At 43.2% G+C, this 13632-nt stretch overlaps 1 protein-coding gene across 7 annotated transcripts; it reads right to left on the minus strand.

Moving 5' to 3' along the window:
* Positions 1-49: 49 nt before the first annotated feature.
* Positions 50-9362, minus strand: LOC308176290 (protein C19orf12 homolog). 7 transcript variants are annotated; one of them, XM_080551841.1, is made up of 4 exons: positions 7534-7912; positions 6991-7058; positions 2658-2834; positions 50-1058 (listed from the first exon to the last, which is right to left on the minus strand). In XM_080551841.1, exons 3-4 carry the CDS (start codon positions 2815-2817, stop codon positions 793-795), a joined length of 426 nt encoding a protein of 141 aa, XP_080407967.1. In that variant the 5' UTR covers positions 2818-2834; positions 6991-7058; positions 7534-7912; the 3' UTR covers positions 50-792. The 7 variants fall into 7 exon arrangements, with proteins under 7 accessions (XP_080407967.1, XP_080407963.1, XP_080407964.1 ...); XM_080551837.1 differs by having other exon boundaries at positions 7016-7058; positions 7534-7910; XM_080551838.1 differs by lacking the exon at positions 7534-7912 and adding an exon at positions 7397-7500 and having other exon boundaries at positions 7016-7058.
* Between the last annotated feature and the right edge of the window lie 4270 nt (positions 9363-13632).

A 13632-nucleotide genomic window follows, 5' to 3' on the forward strand; every position in this document is an offset into this window, starting at 1 on the left:
AGTTCTTAAAGAGTTCATTTACTCTAAAGCAAAACATAGGCCATAACGATGCTTCTTAGGAATATTTTAATGAAAACAGAGGACCAGATGTTCAGATTCAGGTGGGAAACCGATACTAAAATGACAAGCTAATAATAGAGATAGTATAAAAATGGCAGATTTCCCCCCCCTCCCCTTTTAATAGTCTTCTTGCCATACCTTCCCGTTCTAGGACACCAGGAACAACTAATTATGTACAGTAGTTTCCTGTTGCTTTGTCTCTTTAGGTATTGGCTTCACTTCTTCCAGAAAGGAATACTCAAGAAAAAATATCTCAAAAAATAAAGGCTTGAGATTTTTGAATTCACAGTAGAAGTACTTTCTCATAACTCTCCTTTGTAGAACTCAAAAGATAAAATTATTCAGTGTTCCTTAGCTACTTTGGCACCTATGGGCCGTTACAGAAGAAATGTAATCCTGTTTGTGGAAATGCTTTACATCTCCTAAATAAAATACAATGATTTTTTTTTTTAACCTAGTGCTGCATTACCTTAAGAGAAGTGTAACTCCCCCTTCAATGATTTTGAACTCAATTCTGTTGCACATTAATTCAAAATTACATGGCAAGTCATAATTACATAACAGGATAATACAAAAGACTAGTTTCACAAACAACAAACAAAAAAAACCGAAAAAAATACTTAGATCTGCCTAACTTCATAATTAATAATTAATAACTAATAATTACTACGTTGAAGAATCACAATTGCAGAGTAGAATTCATTACAATGTAAAAACCTGATCTGGAAAGGTTTATTCTCCATACTGTATCTCTGCTCTTAGCTCTCTGGAGAGGTAATTCATCACCACTCCTGCCAACTTCTGCTGGAGACTAGCATTTCCCATTACGAGAGCAGTCAGCTGAACGACATCTGTCCAGTCTAAGCGCTTGAGTATATCCATTGCTTCATCATAGAGTTTCTGCTGTTCAGTAGGAGGCAATTCCAGTAATATCTGAGGGACTGGCCTGAACTGTCCACTATTCATCCAGGCACCAAGCAATCCACCAAGCGCTCCTCCTAGAAAACAGAGAGAGATGTTACTCTCTAGCAAATAATGGTAAAACCTGAATTTCTATTCAGAGGCTTCATCAGGCATTCCCATCTGTATAAGAAATCAGTGCAGAGTTGTGTGGACGAGGCATGTTTACTTTCAACAAGGTTTACACATGATTTTCACTCAAAGCACCAAGAAGGATTTTTACAGCTTTTTCCATCAACAACAATCACAGAGGAACTCCACACAATCAAAGCTAACAGTTTCAAGCTATAAATCAGAAACAAAACAGCATTCCTTAAGGCACTGGTCTCCTCAGGATATGCTCTATTATTACCTAAATCCCTCCCCAAGGAAAACACAAGCACTAACAACTGCCTCATCAGTGGCCATTAACATATAATCTCTTACTATAGATTCCCAGAATGATCAAAGCTTTCTGCTTCTGCCAAGCCCCAAATAGCAGCTTCCCACTGCACCCATGAAGTCCACACCTCAGAAGGTAGCTAACAGAGATTAAGACCATCAACTTTGTGGGGTTATTCAGACACATTCAACCTTTCACCAACCAAATCAACACCCCACCCCAGCTGACCAAGAAATGCTCTGGTAAGAAGTGTGGTTCCAGGTCATCAAGATGAACGATCCCACATGGCTGATACGATTATGACCACTAACAACAAAAAGTCGGTGTCACGGCCCTACACTGACATTCTGTTTCAAAGGGCTACCAAACTTACAGAACAATGCTTTTTAACAGCAACTCACACAATTTACAATGCTGCCCAGAGATTGCCATTTACTCCAATATCAATAAGCCCTTTAAATTTATGGAAGTGCTCACAAGAGCAAAGACTATTCAAGGGCTGAGGCACATGCAACTTCAGTGCCGAGGCACCTTTCAAACTCCCCAGCGCAGTGTGGTTCAACAGGTACAGAGGAGACAGTCCTTTACTATTAGACTCTAGCCTTTCTGTAATTTTTAGAAAGAATCCCAGATGGGGGAAGAAAGTTCACCAAGAAACGGATAGCAGGTAGCTTTAAAATACAGAAATAAAACATCATTTTGCTGCTCTTCTTCACCCGCCATGACTGCTACCACCGTCTCTCACGCTCCTGCCACTGCCTCACCCCCCCATTTCCACTCCCTTACTGCAGTGCCGGAGCAGAGCTCACAATAACAAGCTCAGAGCCTGTTAGCTTGCTCTCAGGTTTGTGCTACACTTCCGACACCGGTGCACCTCAGCATATGGGAACCAGCACTCTACCCACCTAAAGCAAACAAACTTCTAGTAGCTCATTCAAAGGGCTTCAAAGGAGCCAATACTATCTAAACTTCTAACCTTTTTATGCTTTTCTGTTCTCAGCAAACGAATTTATATCAGCAAATTCTCTGTCACCCTGAAAGGAAACACCTACACGTGCCTTTTGATGCACACCTTCTTAAAAGCACCCTTCTGAACAGCTAAAATACTAAATGCCATCTTGAAACAGCTCGGTTGCATGAAATCCTGCCACTACACACCCCTTTACTTCAACTTGTACCTACTACATAAGACTTACTAGTTTCTTCACTCAGGGACTTAACCACACTTCTTACTCCTAAATCAAAACACACTTACCTACAGCGATACCAGGTGGGCCTCCCATCAAGCCCCCAAGAAACGCTGTTGCACCCGCCACCAGTGCTCCTCGACCAGAGTGTTTCACAGCAGCTTTCATTCCCTTCTCCTGGGAAACATGGCACAGCAGCTGCATCACATCATCAACCCTGATGGGCATCTTGGCTGGTTATGATCCTGAAAAAGATATTTAAGTTAAGTTTTGGTTGATGCAACTCTTGCTGCTTTGAATTACAGTTCTAGAGTCTATCAGAGTAATAAAGGAGAGGAACAGTCACTGGGAAAAAGAAGAAAAAAAATGTTTCTCTTTCCCTTCCACAAAAACAGATAGCTTATAGGTAGTGCAAATGCAGCTGAAACCACAGTACAGACCAGAGGATGAATCCAGAAGACTGAACAGGGAGGGGCAAGTAATACCAACGGAAGATTGAAGTTTCTATCTGATTCTACAGCATATTATCTTAGTCTCAAGCAATTACCATGTTTATACAGCCTTGCACATGGCTCTAGGAGAACAACCAAGCAGAGCCTCAAATATAACTGGTAGATTGTAATTTACAGATCTGCCAGGTATCTTCTCTTTGTCCTAATTCTTGCCATAAATTATTTGCTTGTTATTACTTCGCTCCATTTTCTTACATGTTGAAACACTTGCATGAAGATTTCAGTTGGCAGAAGATTGGGGTTGTTGAACCAAGGTCTGGCTACGGTGAGCAGGAATTGTAGAATCACTCAGGTTCAAAAAGACCCCTAAGACCATCCAGTCCAACTTTTAACCTAGTACTGACAAGTCCACCACTGAACCATGCTCCTCAGTTCTACATCTACATGCTTCTGGAAGACCTCCAGGGATGGTGACTCAACCACTGCCCTGGACAGGAAGAGCCATGGGGACGGAAAGAGGAGGCAGAAGAGAGAACTGGGACTGGGAATAAACGGGACACACCAAAAGGAAGCAGAAATACAGGAATGTCAGTGTACGGGGGGGTGGGACTGCAACCAGACAAGCAAAACAACTCTCATTTGTACAAGGAGGCAGAGGCGGGAAAGGAACAAGAATAGGAAAGATCAGAAAGGACAGGTCAAGAGGAACGCTTCCTCAGAAAATTCCATCAGCAGAGCGTGAGCTGGCAACCCTACCAGGGCATTCTGTCTTCCCAGGTGGAAGTTACGTGGGCCACGGGAAACTCAGCAGGAGCCAGGAGATGCTGCACAAAGCAGCAAACGCTGCAGGTAGCATGCTCGTGGCTGTTTATGAAGAAGGAGCTCCCAGTTTCAGCTGTGTTATGCTAAAGGAGCCACAAATAGAAACACTGCCTCCACTGGCTCTCTAGGAGTCATGGAATCACAGCCCCGTTAAATGCAGTTAAAAATCTCCAGCCCAGGGTAGATGCCTGACCCAGAGAATGATCTCTCTGGAATCAGGCCTCTTCCACCTCGTTCACTTGCTGGCACTACCCAAACCCTCTCATTGCCAAGACATCCCCCCACATGTGGCTAACCATTAGTGCCACCAATGCCACCGGTGGCAAAAATTCTTTTTGGCATTATCACACATTACATATTAAAGAACATATATGGCACAGTGTTGCAGGTGTCAGCAAGTACAGTGAGCAAGGCAGGAGACTAGATGAAGAGATACTATAGCTTCTTTCCTTAAAAAAAAAAAAAAAAAAAAAACTGAATGCTTCCCTGAAAAAAAAAAAGATCCTACCCCTTATTTTGCTACTAATGGTTGTGTGCTGTTAAGCCAGCCACTTAAACCACACGTTTTGGAAAGAAGTTACTATTCTAACTTTTCCAGACGCCCAACCTACAATCTAGAAAGATTATCTGCAAAAATCCTGATCCTTCACCATAACGACCAAACTCAACCACAGCTCTGTTTACATACAGTGTTTGAGAACAACAAACACTGAAAAATAAATCTTTGGTTTTGAGTTTGGTACAGCAAGAAGATACTTTCAACTTTACAAATATTTTAATACTAGGAGGACAGGGATACTAAAAATATCCTCATCTCATATTGCAAAAGTAAGCTCAATACCAATGAAACATCGTGATTCAGAGCACTGGGATCAGAGAAAAGCCCATGAAGAGAAGAAATGAAGAAACTCAAAACAGACAGCAGAGTCCAAGGAACGTTCAGTAAATAAGGCAAAAGGACTCGGCACTGAACAATAAGAACAAGCTTGCTCGTTACACAAATACCTTTCCTTCTGCACAACACATCAGGAAAGGTCTTGCAGGAAGAAAGAAAGCACACGACAATTAAAAATATAATCACATACACACTGAAGGCACAGAGTTATTGTTGCACATGTAACTTTGCCCCTATCTAATAGTCAAGCATTTGATTTTCCAGTCTCTAGCGCAGATTTTACCACACACAGCATGTAATACCTCCTCAGCCCGAACCAACTGTGAGTCTTTCTTGAACAGCTCTCCCCAGCGCAAAGTTTAAGTGAAGCACTATCACAGACAGTTTCGTATTAAAACATAGCTATTGTGAAAGTTTTCTTTTGCACTAAAATGGCTGGCTCCAAATTATCCTAATCTTTGTAGTACCCAAGCACTGCTGACAGGGAACAAAAATGTGCTCTTTGGGAAAGGGAGCAAATATGCTCTACAGCTCCATAGACACACAGCAGGAAATTCTTCAAATAGTTGCATTCCTCTCACTACTTCATTCATCTTCATGCCAGCCCAAATAAAACATCACAGTTCCTAATTTTACCTAATTTTTTTTTTGGTCAGGCTTAGGACACAGCAGTGTATGAGAATAACAGTGCATGTTGGTTGGTGACAAAGTGACACGCTCTGCTTCCATTGTGTCTCTCAATAAAATCCAAGCTCAAAGTAATAAACAAATGGCTGCTCTGTTCTTCCTGGAGCAGCAAGAAAACAAAAACAAATATATGACTTGTAGAAAGCACACTAGTCTGGTAATGCTGAAAAACAAGAAGAAAAGTATTTCTTTTTAACACAGCAACAAGTAACCAGGTTTCCAGCCAGAATAACATTTACACCAGCACTCTGAACCTGTAACTGGTGCAGAATCCAGTTCTTCCTCTCAACGAGAAGGAAACCGACTTGAGTGTGTCTTGCACCAGCTCAGCACAATCTCAGACTAAACCAATGGCCAGAGTGCTGAATTTGCTTCTTCTCTTTGGGCTAAATCCAGAGGACTTCTCATGCAAACTTCTTCAGTATGAAGGCTTTGCAGCACTGACAGGACAGCACAACACAGATCTTGCTGAGGATCAAAGCTAACTACACGAGCCTAGTTTTCCTGACACCTAAAGCAAGCTGGGCTCCTGATGAGCTTTCAAAGCCAGGTTCAGCAACTACTTCAGATTTTCCCTCTCCCTTACGTTTTCTCTTACAGAAAGTCAATTTATTCTTCATCTGGAAAACTGCTTTGCAATTGGTTTCCCCTCAACTTTGCTAACACTTACTGCATGCTTTATGGCTAAGCCAGAGGATACACAGGTTGTTGTGAAGGGATAAAGGAAAGTATAACTATTTTGAGGTTTAAACATTTGGTTGGCAGTCAAATGAAATGCTAGAGAATCTCTAACTACCTGGGTGGATAGACCTGCAACAGTTGTTAGCATCTACCAAAACCCGTGGTTCTCCATCTGAGAGGACTTAATGACAGAATGCTTCAGGAAACTCAGAAAGTTTACCAGAAGTTGAAAACGCTCTGTTCTGCCACAGAGATGTCTCAGCATATTCCTAAAAATGAACAATTCTGCATTTGAAAAATGGGATTGTTACCTCAGATAGTCAACCTCATGGGTATCAATAACCAATAAATAAACACTATCTACCCATCGTTTCTTTCCTGCATCAAGTCTGTTCTTTTTTTTTTCCTGCCTAATTCAGCCTCTTGCTCACCTGCAAGCACCATAATGTGTCCCCCACACACCCCCACTCAAACTGGCTTCTTTTCCTAAACCAACCTAATTCTAATACACATGAAATAACGTTTTGTGAGCAAAGAAACCCAAAGATGAAGCATCAGGTTCCTGTACGATGTAGAAGCTGGCTAAATTATTAAGTATCTGTGAAGGGCTGGCCACAAGTTTCTTATCGCTTAAAAAACGCTAGCCCTACCCAGTTGTCTTTTTTAATCTATCAATTGAGCAGAAACTTATTTCTTTTCCTAGCTAGGTTTTCCATTTCAGAGAACATATTCAGGAGTTACAGGTCACTTGCGTCAGCTAGCTGGCACTGAAGCCAAAAGGACCAGACTTCCAGTCAGGAAAGAAAAAAGGGCTGACGCTCGGAGAACAGCTGAATAGCAGAGCTGGTTCCCTTGTAGAGACACCTGGGGCGGCACGTTACAGCGGTACCTTCTGAATTTGGTCCAGCTTTAAGGATGCTTCCTCCGACTCGCTACAAAAGCACAAATAAAGTGAAATTAATCGGCACGCCCTTAGCGCGTTAAGATTTACTGCAATCTTTCTGACTGCAGCAGGCTGAGCACAAAATACAAGCCGTCTGCAGCAACCACCGCAGCCACGCTTCGCGTTTCTTTTTGTTTCAGTTCTCCTACGACGCCGGTACCAGACGTTACGCCTAAAAGGGCGGTCAGAAGGCCACAGCCCGCGGCCCGGAGGTGACACGGCACCCAGGGGCCCGCCGCCGTCTCGGCCCCGGCCCCGCGCACCCCGGGCCTGCAGCCGCCCCCCGCCGGAGCGCCCGTGCCCGCCGCCCCTCCATCTTGTGCCCACCTCCCCCGGCCTCCCCCGCAGGCTCGCTCCGCTGACAGAGGCCGGGCGGCCGCCGAGCCCCTCCGTCCCTCCCCGGCCGCGGCTCCTCCCTCGGGCCCGCTCGGGCCCGCTCGGGCTCCCGGCCCCGGACCTCCTACCTCGGCCGGCGGCCCCGGGCCCGCAGGAGACGTCGCCGGGGGAGGAGCGCGGCCCGCGGCGGCGACCCCGGCTGAGGGGCGAGGGGCGGAGCGGAGCTGCCCCGGGCTCGGTCCCTCCTTCCCCGCCCTCTCCTCGGCGACCCGCCGCAGCTCCCCGAGGCTGTGCTCGGCCCTGGCGACGCCCCAGCTTTCTTCAAGGGCGAACCCGGAGCTCCGGGGAGCGCCGAGCACCGGGCGCCGTTCCTCCGCCTCCTCCGCACCCCCGGGGCCAGGCTCCTCTGCGGGCATCCCGGGGCCCGCCGCCGCCGAGCCCCAACACGGCCGTGCCGCCGGGTGTGCTGGTCTCCAGGAGCGTCCCCCAGCCCCATCTGAGCTATTTAGGAAAAGAGGAAGGAAGGGCCTGTCTACCACAACACCATCAGGGCATCCGCGGTCCGAGCAGGCTCATCCGAGAGTGTTTTTGTATCCTGTTCATCTGGGTCAGTCATCAGCTCGGTAACGCGCGGTGTGCGAGGCTGGTGCAGCACCATATGCAATCGAGGAGGAGCTGAGGCAGGGTTAAACAGCCGTGTCACATATGGGCTCTGGAAATATCACGCTGCTTCTGAACACCAGCACAATCCTAAAAAAGTTGCTGCCTAACGTTAAGAAAGCTGTTGTTTTCCAAGAATGGATTATTGTGAGGCTTTTGTTTCCTTGTCAGCTAAGTCTTTATTATGATTTCATCTCTGATTTAAAGTCAGCCATCTCCCCTCAGTTCCTTGTTGAGAAGATGAAAAAGCAGGATGCGAAGAGGAAAGAACATAACTTACAATTTTGGTCTCTTTCCTGTGGTTGCACTGGGGACTTTTTAACCTCCCCATGCTTTATATGATCACATAAAATAACTCTCTGTTTAACAACTCAAAATGTTACAGGTCTGCTGGTGCTCTTGATTTTTATGATTTGGATGTAAAGAGCAAATGTAATCCCTAAAATGAACAAAGAACCAAAATGCCACATACGTTTGCAGAAGTTCCCCCCCCCCCCCCCCCCGAATTCCAGCTGGAAGCAGCTTTCCTAGGAGCAAAATTAAGAACAATGAAGCCTGCTGACCACTGAAGGAGGGAATTTTTATCAGTCTATCCTGAACTGAATTATTAAGTCAGAACTCAAACTAAGGATAAACACTAATAATTTATTAGGACTACATCAGCAGATATTATGCCATTATTTTTTCTATGCTAGAAGTTACTATAGTGAAAGTGTGAGATAATTGTGCAAAATGTATCCTCTAAGAGGTACTGTAAATCACAGTACACTCTCCAATAAATTTTGACTCTGTTAAAATCAATGGGAGTTGGCCGCTGTAATCAGTTGGATCCAGATTTCATTCTGCATGTAGTTACCAGCCAGTATCTGATGGTGTGCCTATTTTTTTGGTGAGCATTAACCTACACACATGAATCAGCACACCACACAGTCCACCAAGCGTTCTGTGAGTTTTTGCTAAGTAACCATGCAGAAAACTCCTGGTTTTAGTCTTACTGAAGCAGTAAGACCCGGAAGAGATTTTCTCCTGACCACGTTTACTGCCCAGCTGGCTCCATCTGGTGGCTATCCGACCTCCTAGCCACCTCGGGGGTTCGGCTCCACAGGTGCACTTTGGGAAACGTGATCTTGAATGAAAGATGAGATAACTCTGCTGGCTGTATTCTCTCTTACAGGATTGTGAATAACTGTCACTGTAATTTCAGCATGTGTTTATGCCCGTTTGAACAGAATAAATAACTAGTACCTGAGATAAACATCCGTATGCTTTTTAAATTCTAGGAGTTGGTGGAGTGAGAGCAGTTCAAGGAGGTCCTGCTGCAGCTTGGATCCTGCCGAGGATCTCACTGTATTCTCCACAGTATGCTAGGCTCTTATAAGTAGTAGATGGCATTTCTATTCCTGTACTGGTTCTCTTTGTCTTTTATCAGCATCCACTCACTAATTAATTTCCTTTAGCAGGATGCTTTGTGCCTTTTTCTTCTTCAGGTTACCAGGAACTCTGTACTCCTAAAAAGAAACAGGAAAAAAATCCCCTAATTCACAGCTTTTGACATACTCGGAGATAGGCCAAGGAGGGGCCAGGAATGATTTCAGCTGGAGACTGGCCGTTGCTACCAACAGACTGATTCATTCTGGCTTCCTGCCTGCTCTGTACAGGGTCTAGAGAAAATGTCCATCAGGAGCAGGCTCAGTGCTGGAGGAATTGTCCTGAAATACCTGATACAATTATCTGAAATACCTATTACCTTCTCAGGAAACCATGGCAGATTTGTAAATTGAGGCACATAATCTTGTTAGGGGGAAAAAAAATAGTTGAAGACACTGGTTCTCTAAATTTTCTTCTGTGCCAGAGATTCCCTGAGAAAATACAAGGGTTAGGCAACTGTGCGTGGCAGACTTGTAGTTTCATGTAGTTGCACTTTTTTATCCCATGCAATCTCTAAATTTCTCACTATTACAGTGTCAGGAAAAAAAAACTACAAAACTTGAGGCGTGTGCAAGTAATATAGATTGACGTGCCTAAGTTTCTAAAGCACTTAAAAACATGCAGTGAGATTCCCCTTCTGTGCCAACACATTAACTTGTATACTGGTGAGGATGGCTTAATTCACAATGTTATTTCATCAAAGCATGTAGGAAAGAAGAAAAAGGAAGAAATGCTGTGCATTCCTTAGAATGTGCAATGGGAGTGGTCACAGAGAGGAAAGGGGACAGAAGACGTAACAAAGCAGGTTTCTGACCATATCCAAGCTTGGAAGCATAAGAGGTTTGTATCAGTTCCTCCCAGCTCAGCTCTGTCTAATGTCTGGGGTTCCATACAACCTGTATCTCTCCCTAGATAAATACAGAACCACCATATGCATGCTCTGAAGGGTCACAGGAACAAGAATCTGTTCTAAAGGAGTCTGCTACTTCTCTTCATATTATAATTTGAATCTTCCCTTCTTGAAAACAACACACTTAGAATTTTAACTTCTTCATATTACGTTCTGGATTAGCGAGAAATTGTGAACTTCACAAAACGAGGCATAACCTACACTGAAAGAGAAAATAAATAAATAAAAGCAATGCTACAGCACTTGAACAGAGCCAGGCTTTTCCTGTAAGGGGAATTCTGCAGCTACAGAATGGCTGTTTAAAAGGAATTGTGCTTCCTCCAGAGCTCTGTGTAATGACAAAAGGAAAAAGAAATTCTAAAATCAGTAACCTAACTCCAATTTTCACCTATTAGCACTCTTCATCTCAGTGCATGCAGGTGTAAATAATATAGTAAAAATGACAATTTTACCCAATTCACTACAGGAAGACACAATAGGAGGCTACAGAGATCCACTACAATCAAAGCATATGCTTGATGGCAAATCTTTTCCCCATTTCCTACGTTAGATATTCATCAGGGTCTGACTTCTAATTGAATGCAAATAAACGATATAACAGGTTTTTGCATATGAAGTGAAGTTGTAGAACATCTGTCTCTTCACAGCCTTTCAATGTACCTTATGTGACATTAAGCGAAAAGGAGGTTTGCCTCATCAGCTTGTAGGAAACAGGGTGAATGTGAAGAACAGTGTGTCTGAACTAAATCGTTCCACTGCTGCTCTAAGAGGTGCTTCTTTGGTCTCTCTGCACACACTTGCAAGTGATGAAGTGACAAGTTGGGCATAATCAGTTTCAATGCCAAAACGATGGACTACCGGTGCAGAAGGTCACAAAACACTATTAATTACCTCCTATCATCTCATTCTTGAAGGATGATCCAAAAATATAGTCTAGTGGTTTGGAATAAAGCATACATCGCTAGCTAGTGCTATCCAAGCAAGCTGTTACAGATAATTAAAGTATGTTTCCTTAACTGCAAACAGTATACCTATCTTCTGCTCTTCTAGACTCACTATAATAATCGTTTATGCTGTGTTTGTGTTTGTTTGTTTGTTTTTTCCTCCTCAGCAGCCTAATTCAATAATTGCATTTACTGGCACAGAGTAGCCATTTTGTAATGTTTTCAGAAAAAGCTACAGTGAATCTGAATGTAAAAGTCAGTGTCCTGAAATTAGTTTCTATGTTCGTATGTTATAGCATGTTTGAACACTGAAGTGCAAGAAAAATCCTGGTAAAAATGAGCTACACAAAATATCTGTGAGGCTTCCGGGGAGGAACTAAAGAACAGAATCTCCTACCACCACTTCTCTCCACTTTTTTTTTTTTTTTTTTTTTTTTACAGAATGTACATATCTGAGGTTTCTCCAAACCTCTAACTAAAGGGCAAAAAAGGCAGAAAAAGTTCAAAATCAGATCTAAAATGTATACAGTAAATGCAGATAAGAATAAAGCATTCTAGTACCAAGGATGGAAAGATGATATTTGAAGGAGTCTGGAATGACATCAGTGAGATTTCCATGCTTGATACTATTCAGTAGTTAAGAAATCCATATTGTAACTCAGTGCTTGTGGAGCCTGAGAATAGTAAATGTTTGGCTACATAAAATTCTGGCCATAAATATACAGTACTTCGGGGAAACAAAGAGTAAAATTTTAACTGATTATAAGTCCCATCAGAGTGAAGGGTCCATGGCTGACTTCACTCCCAAATTTATACCAACGTCGTGGGTGCTGAAAGAGAGCCTGACATCTACATAGACGTTGGACAAAGCTTCCCGTTCTTCTGGGAACACACAACAATTCTCTCAAGCCTTCCTGGGTGTGAATTCTGACTATGTGACAGGCAAGAGGAGAGGAGCTCAAATTCACTGAGGGGGAAGAGAAGAGGCCAGCTGACACCAATTGCACTGCCTGATTTTGTTTTCTCACGTGACTTTTTGGAGGCAACATGATGGAAAGGTGAATTTGAATCCCTCTGTACGATGATGGACCAGATTCAAAGCTTCCAGAAGCCTTTTGAAATACTCAAACATCTTAAAATGGAATTTTCAGACTTGGCACAGTTGAGCATGTTATGTTTTAATACTGTCTCTTCAGCTACCTCTCCTTTACTTGCAGTCACAAGGGTGTCACCATTTGGGATCACATAATGCCTCTGTGGCTACAAGATTGTCTAAAGAGCTATAGCTAAGCTAAATGAAAAGCAGAGCAGCGTTTATACTGTATTTATAGTTGTTCTAGAATGTGATCTAGACTTTGAAAACAAAAAGAACTGGAGTAAACCCATTCTTTACAAACTATGAAGAAGCCCTTTGCTGGCTTTCTGCAGACCTCATTTTGGGAACCAGTCTTCAAAATCTCATAAATAGGTGTCTCAGGAGTAAAATGATGTGCATTCAAGACCTTTAATGGACAAAAATTTATAAAGGGCTTGTGCCAAATTCCTTTACCTACAACAGTGTGCATAGACACAACCCTGAGATGCAAGTGCCACTGGCGCAGAGGGCACTGACCATGCAGATGACTGAATGATAGGAAGGGAAAGAACTGAGCAGCCCCTTCCTTTTCTGTGATAAGTTCCAGGGGATCTTTTATTCGGCCCTAAACAGACAAGCATTAAGTTATCAAGTCTATTGAAAAGACTCACAGCAGGATATGCCAATCTCCATACCATGGAAGAATAAACGGCTAAGATTTTGCCGCAATTAGAATAAACAACTATCCTTAATTTCTGTCAAACGGTAGATGTCTCCCTTTGCCAGTATTTGAAATGTGTGTAAAATGTTGTTAGGGTACACATCCACAGCTAGCATTACTCTTTTTTTTTTTTTTTCCAGCTCACGTTCCCATAATGCCTTGTAGAAAAAAAATCCATGGGGGACGAAAAGATAACACTGAGTCCAAACCCTGAGAACAGAGCCCCATGAAAGCAACAAATTATAAACTCGACTGAAGAGATTTTCTTCAGAAGGATCACAGGTCTCATGCTTTAGTCATGGCCTGTTCCTTTGCCAGCAGGTTCAGAGAGTGATCTGTGAGAGCTAAGTGATTTCTTTCAAGTAAGCTGCTCACGATGACTACAGAAACCTCAAGGATTACAGTACACAAACAATGGGAGAAAAGCTGTTTCAAATAATACACCCAGACAATGGAGTTGCTGTTCTGGTAGCAATGCAAAATATGGAC

Source organism: Anser brachyrhynchus, assembly GCF_964034855.1.
Source record: "Anser brachyrhynchus genome assembly, chromosome: 12".
Classification (NCBI taxonomy): domain Eukaryota; kingdom Metazoa; phylum Chordata; class Aves; order Anseriformes; family Anatidae; genus Anser; species Anser brachyrhynchus.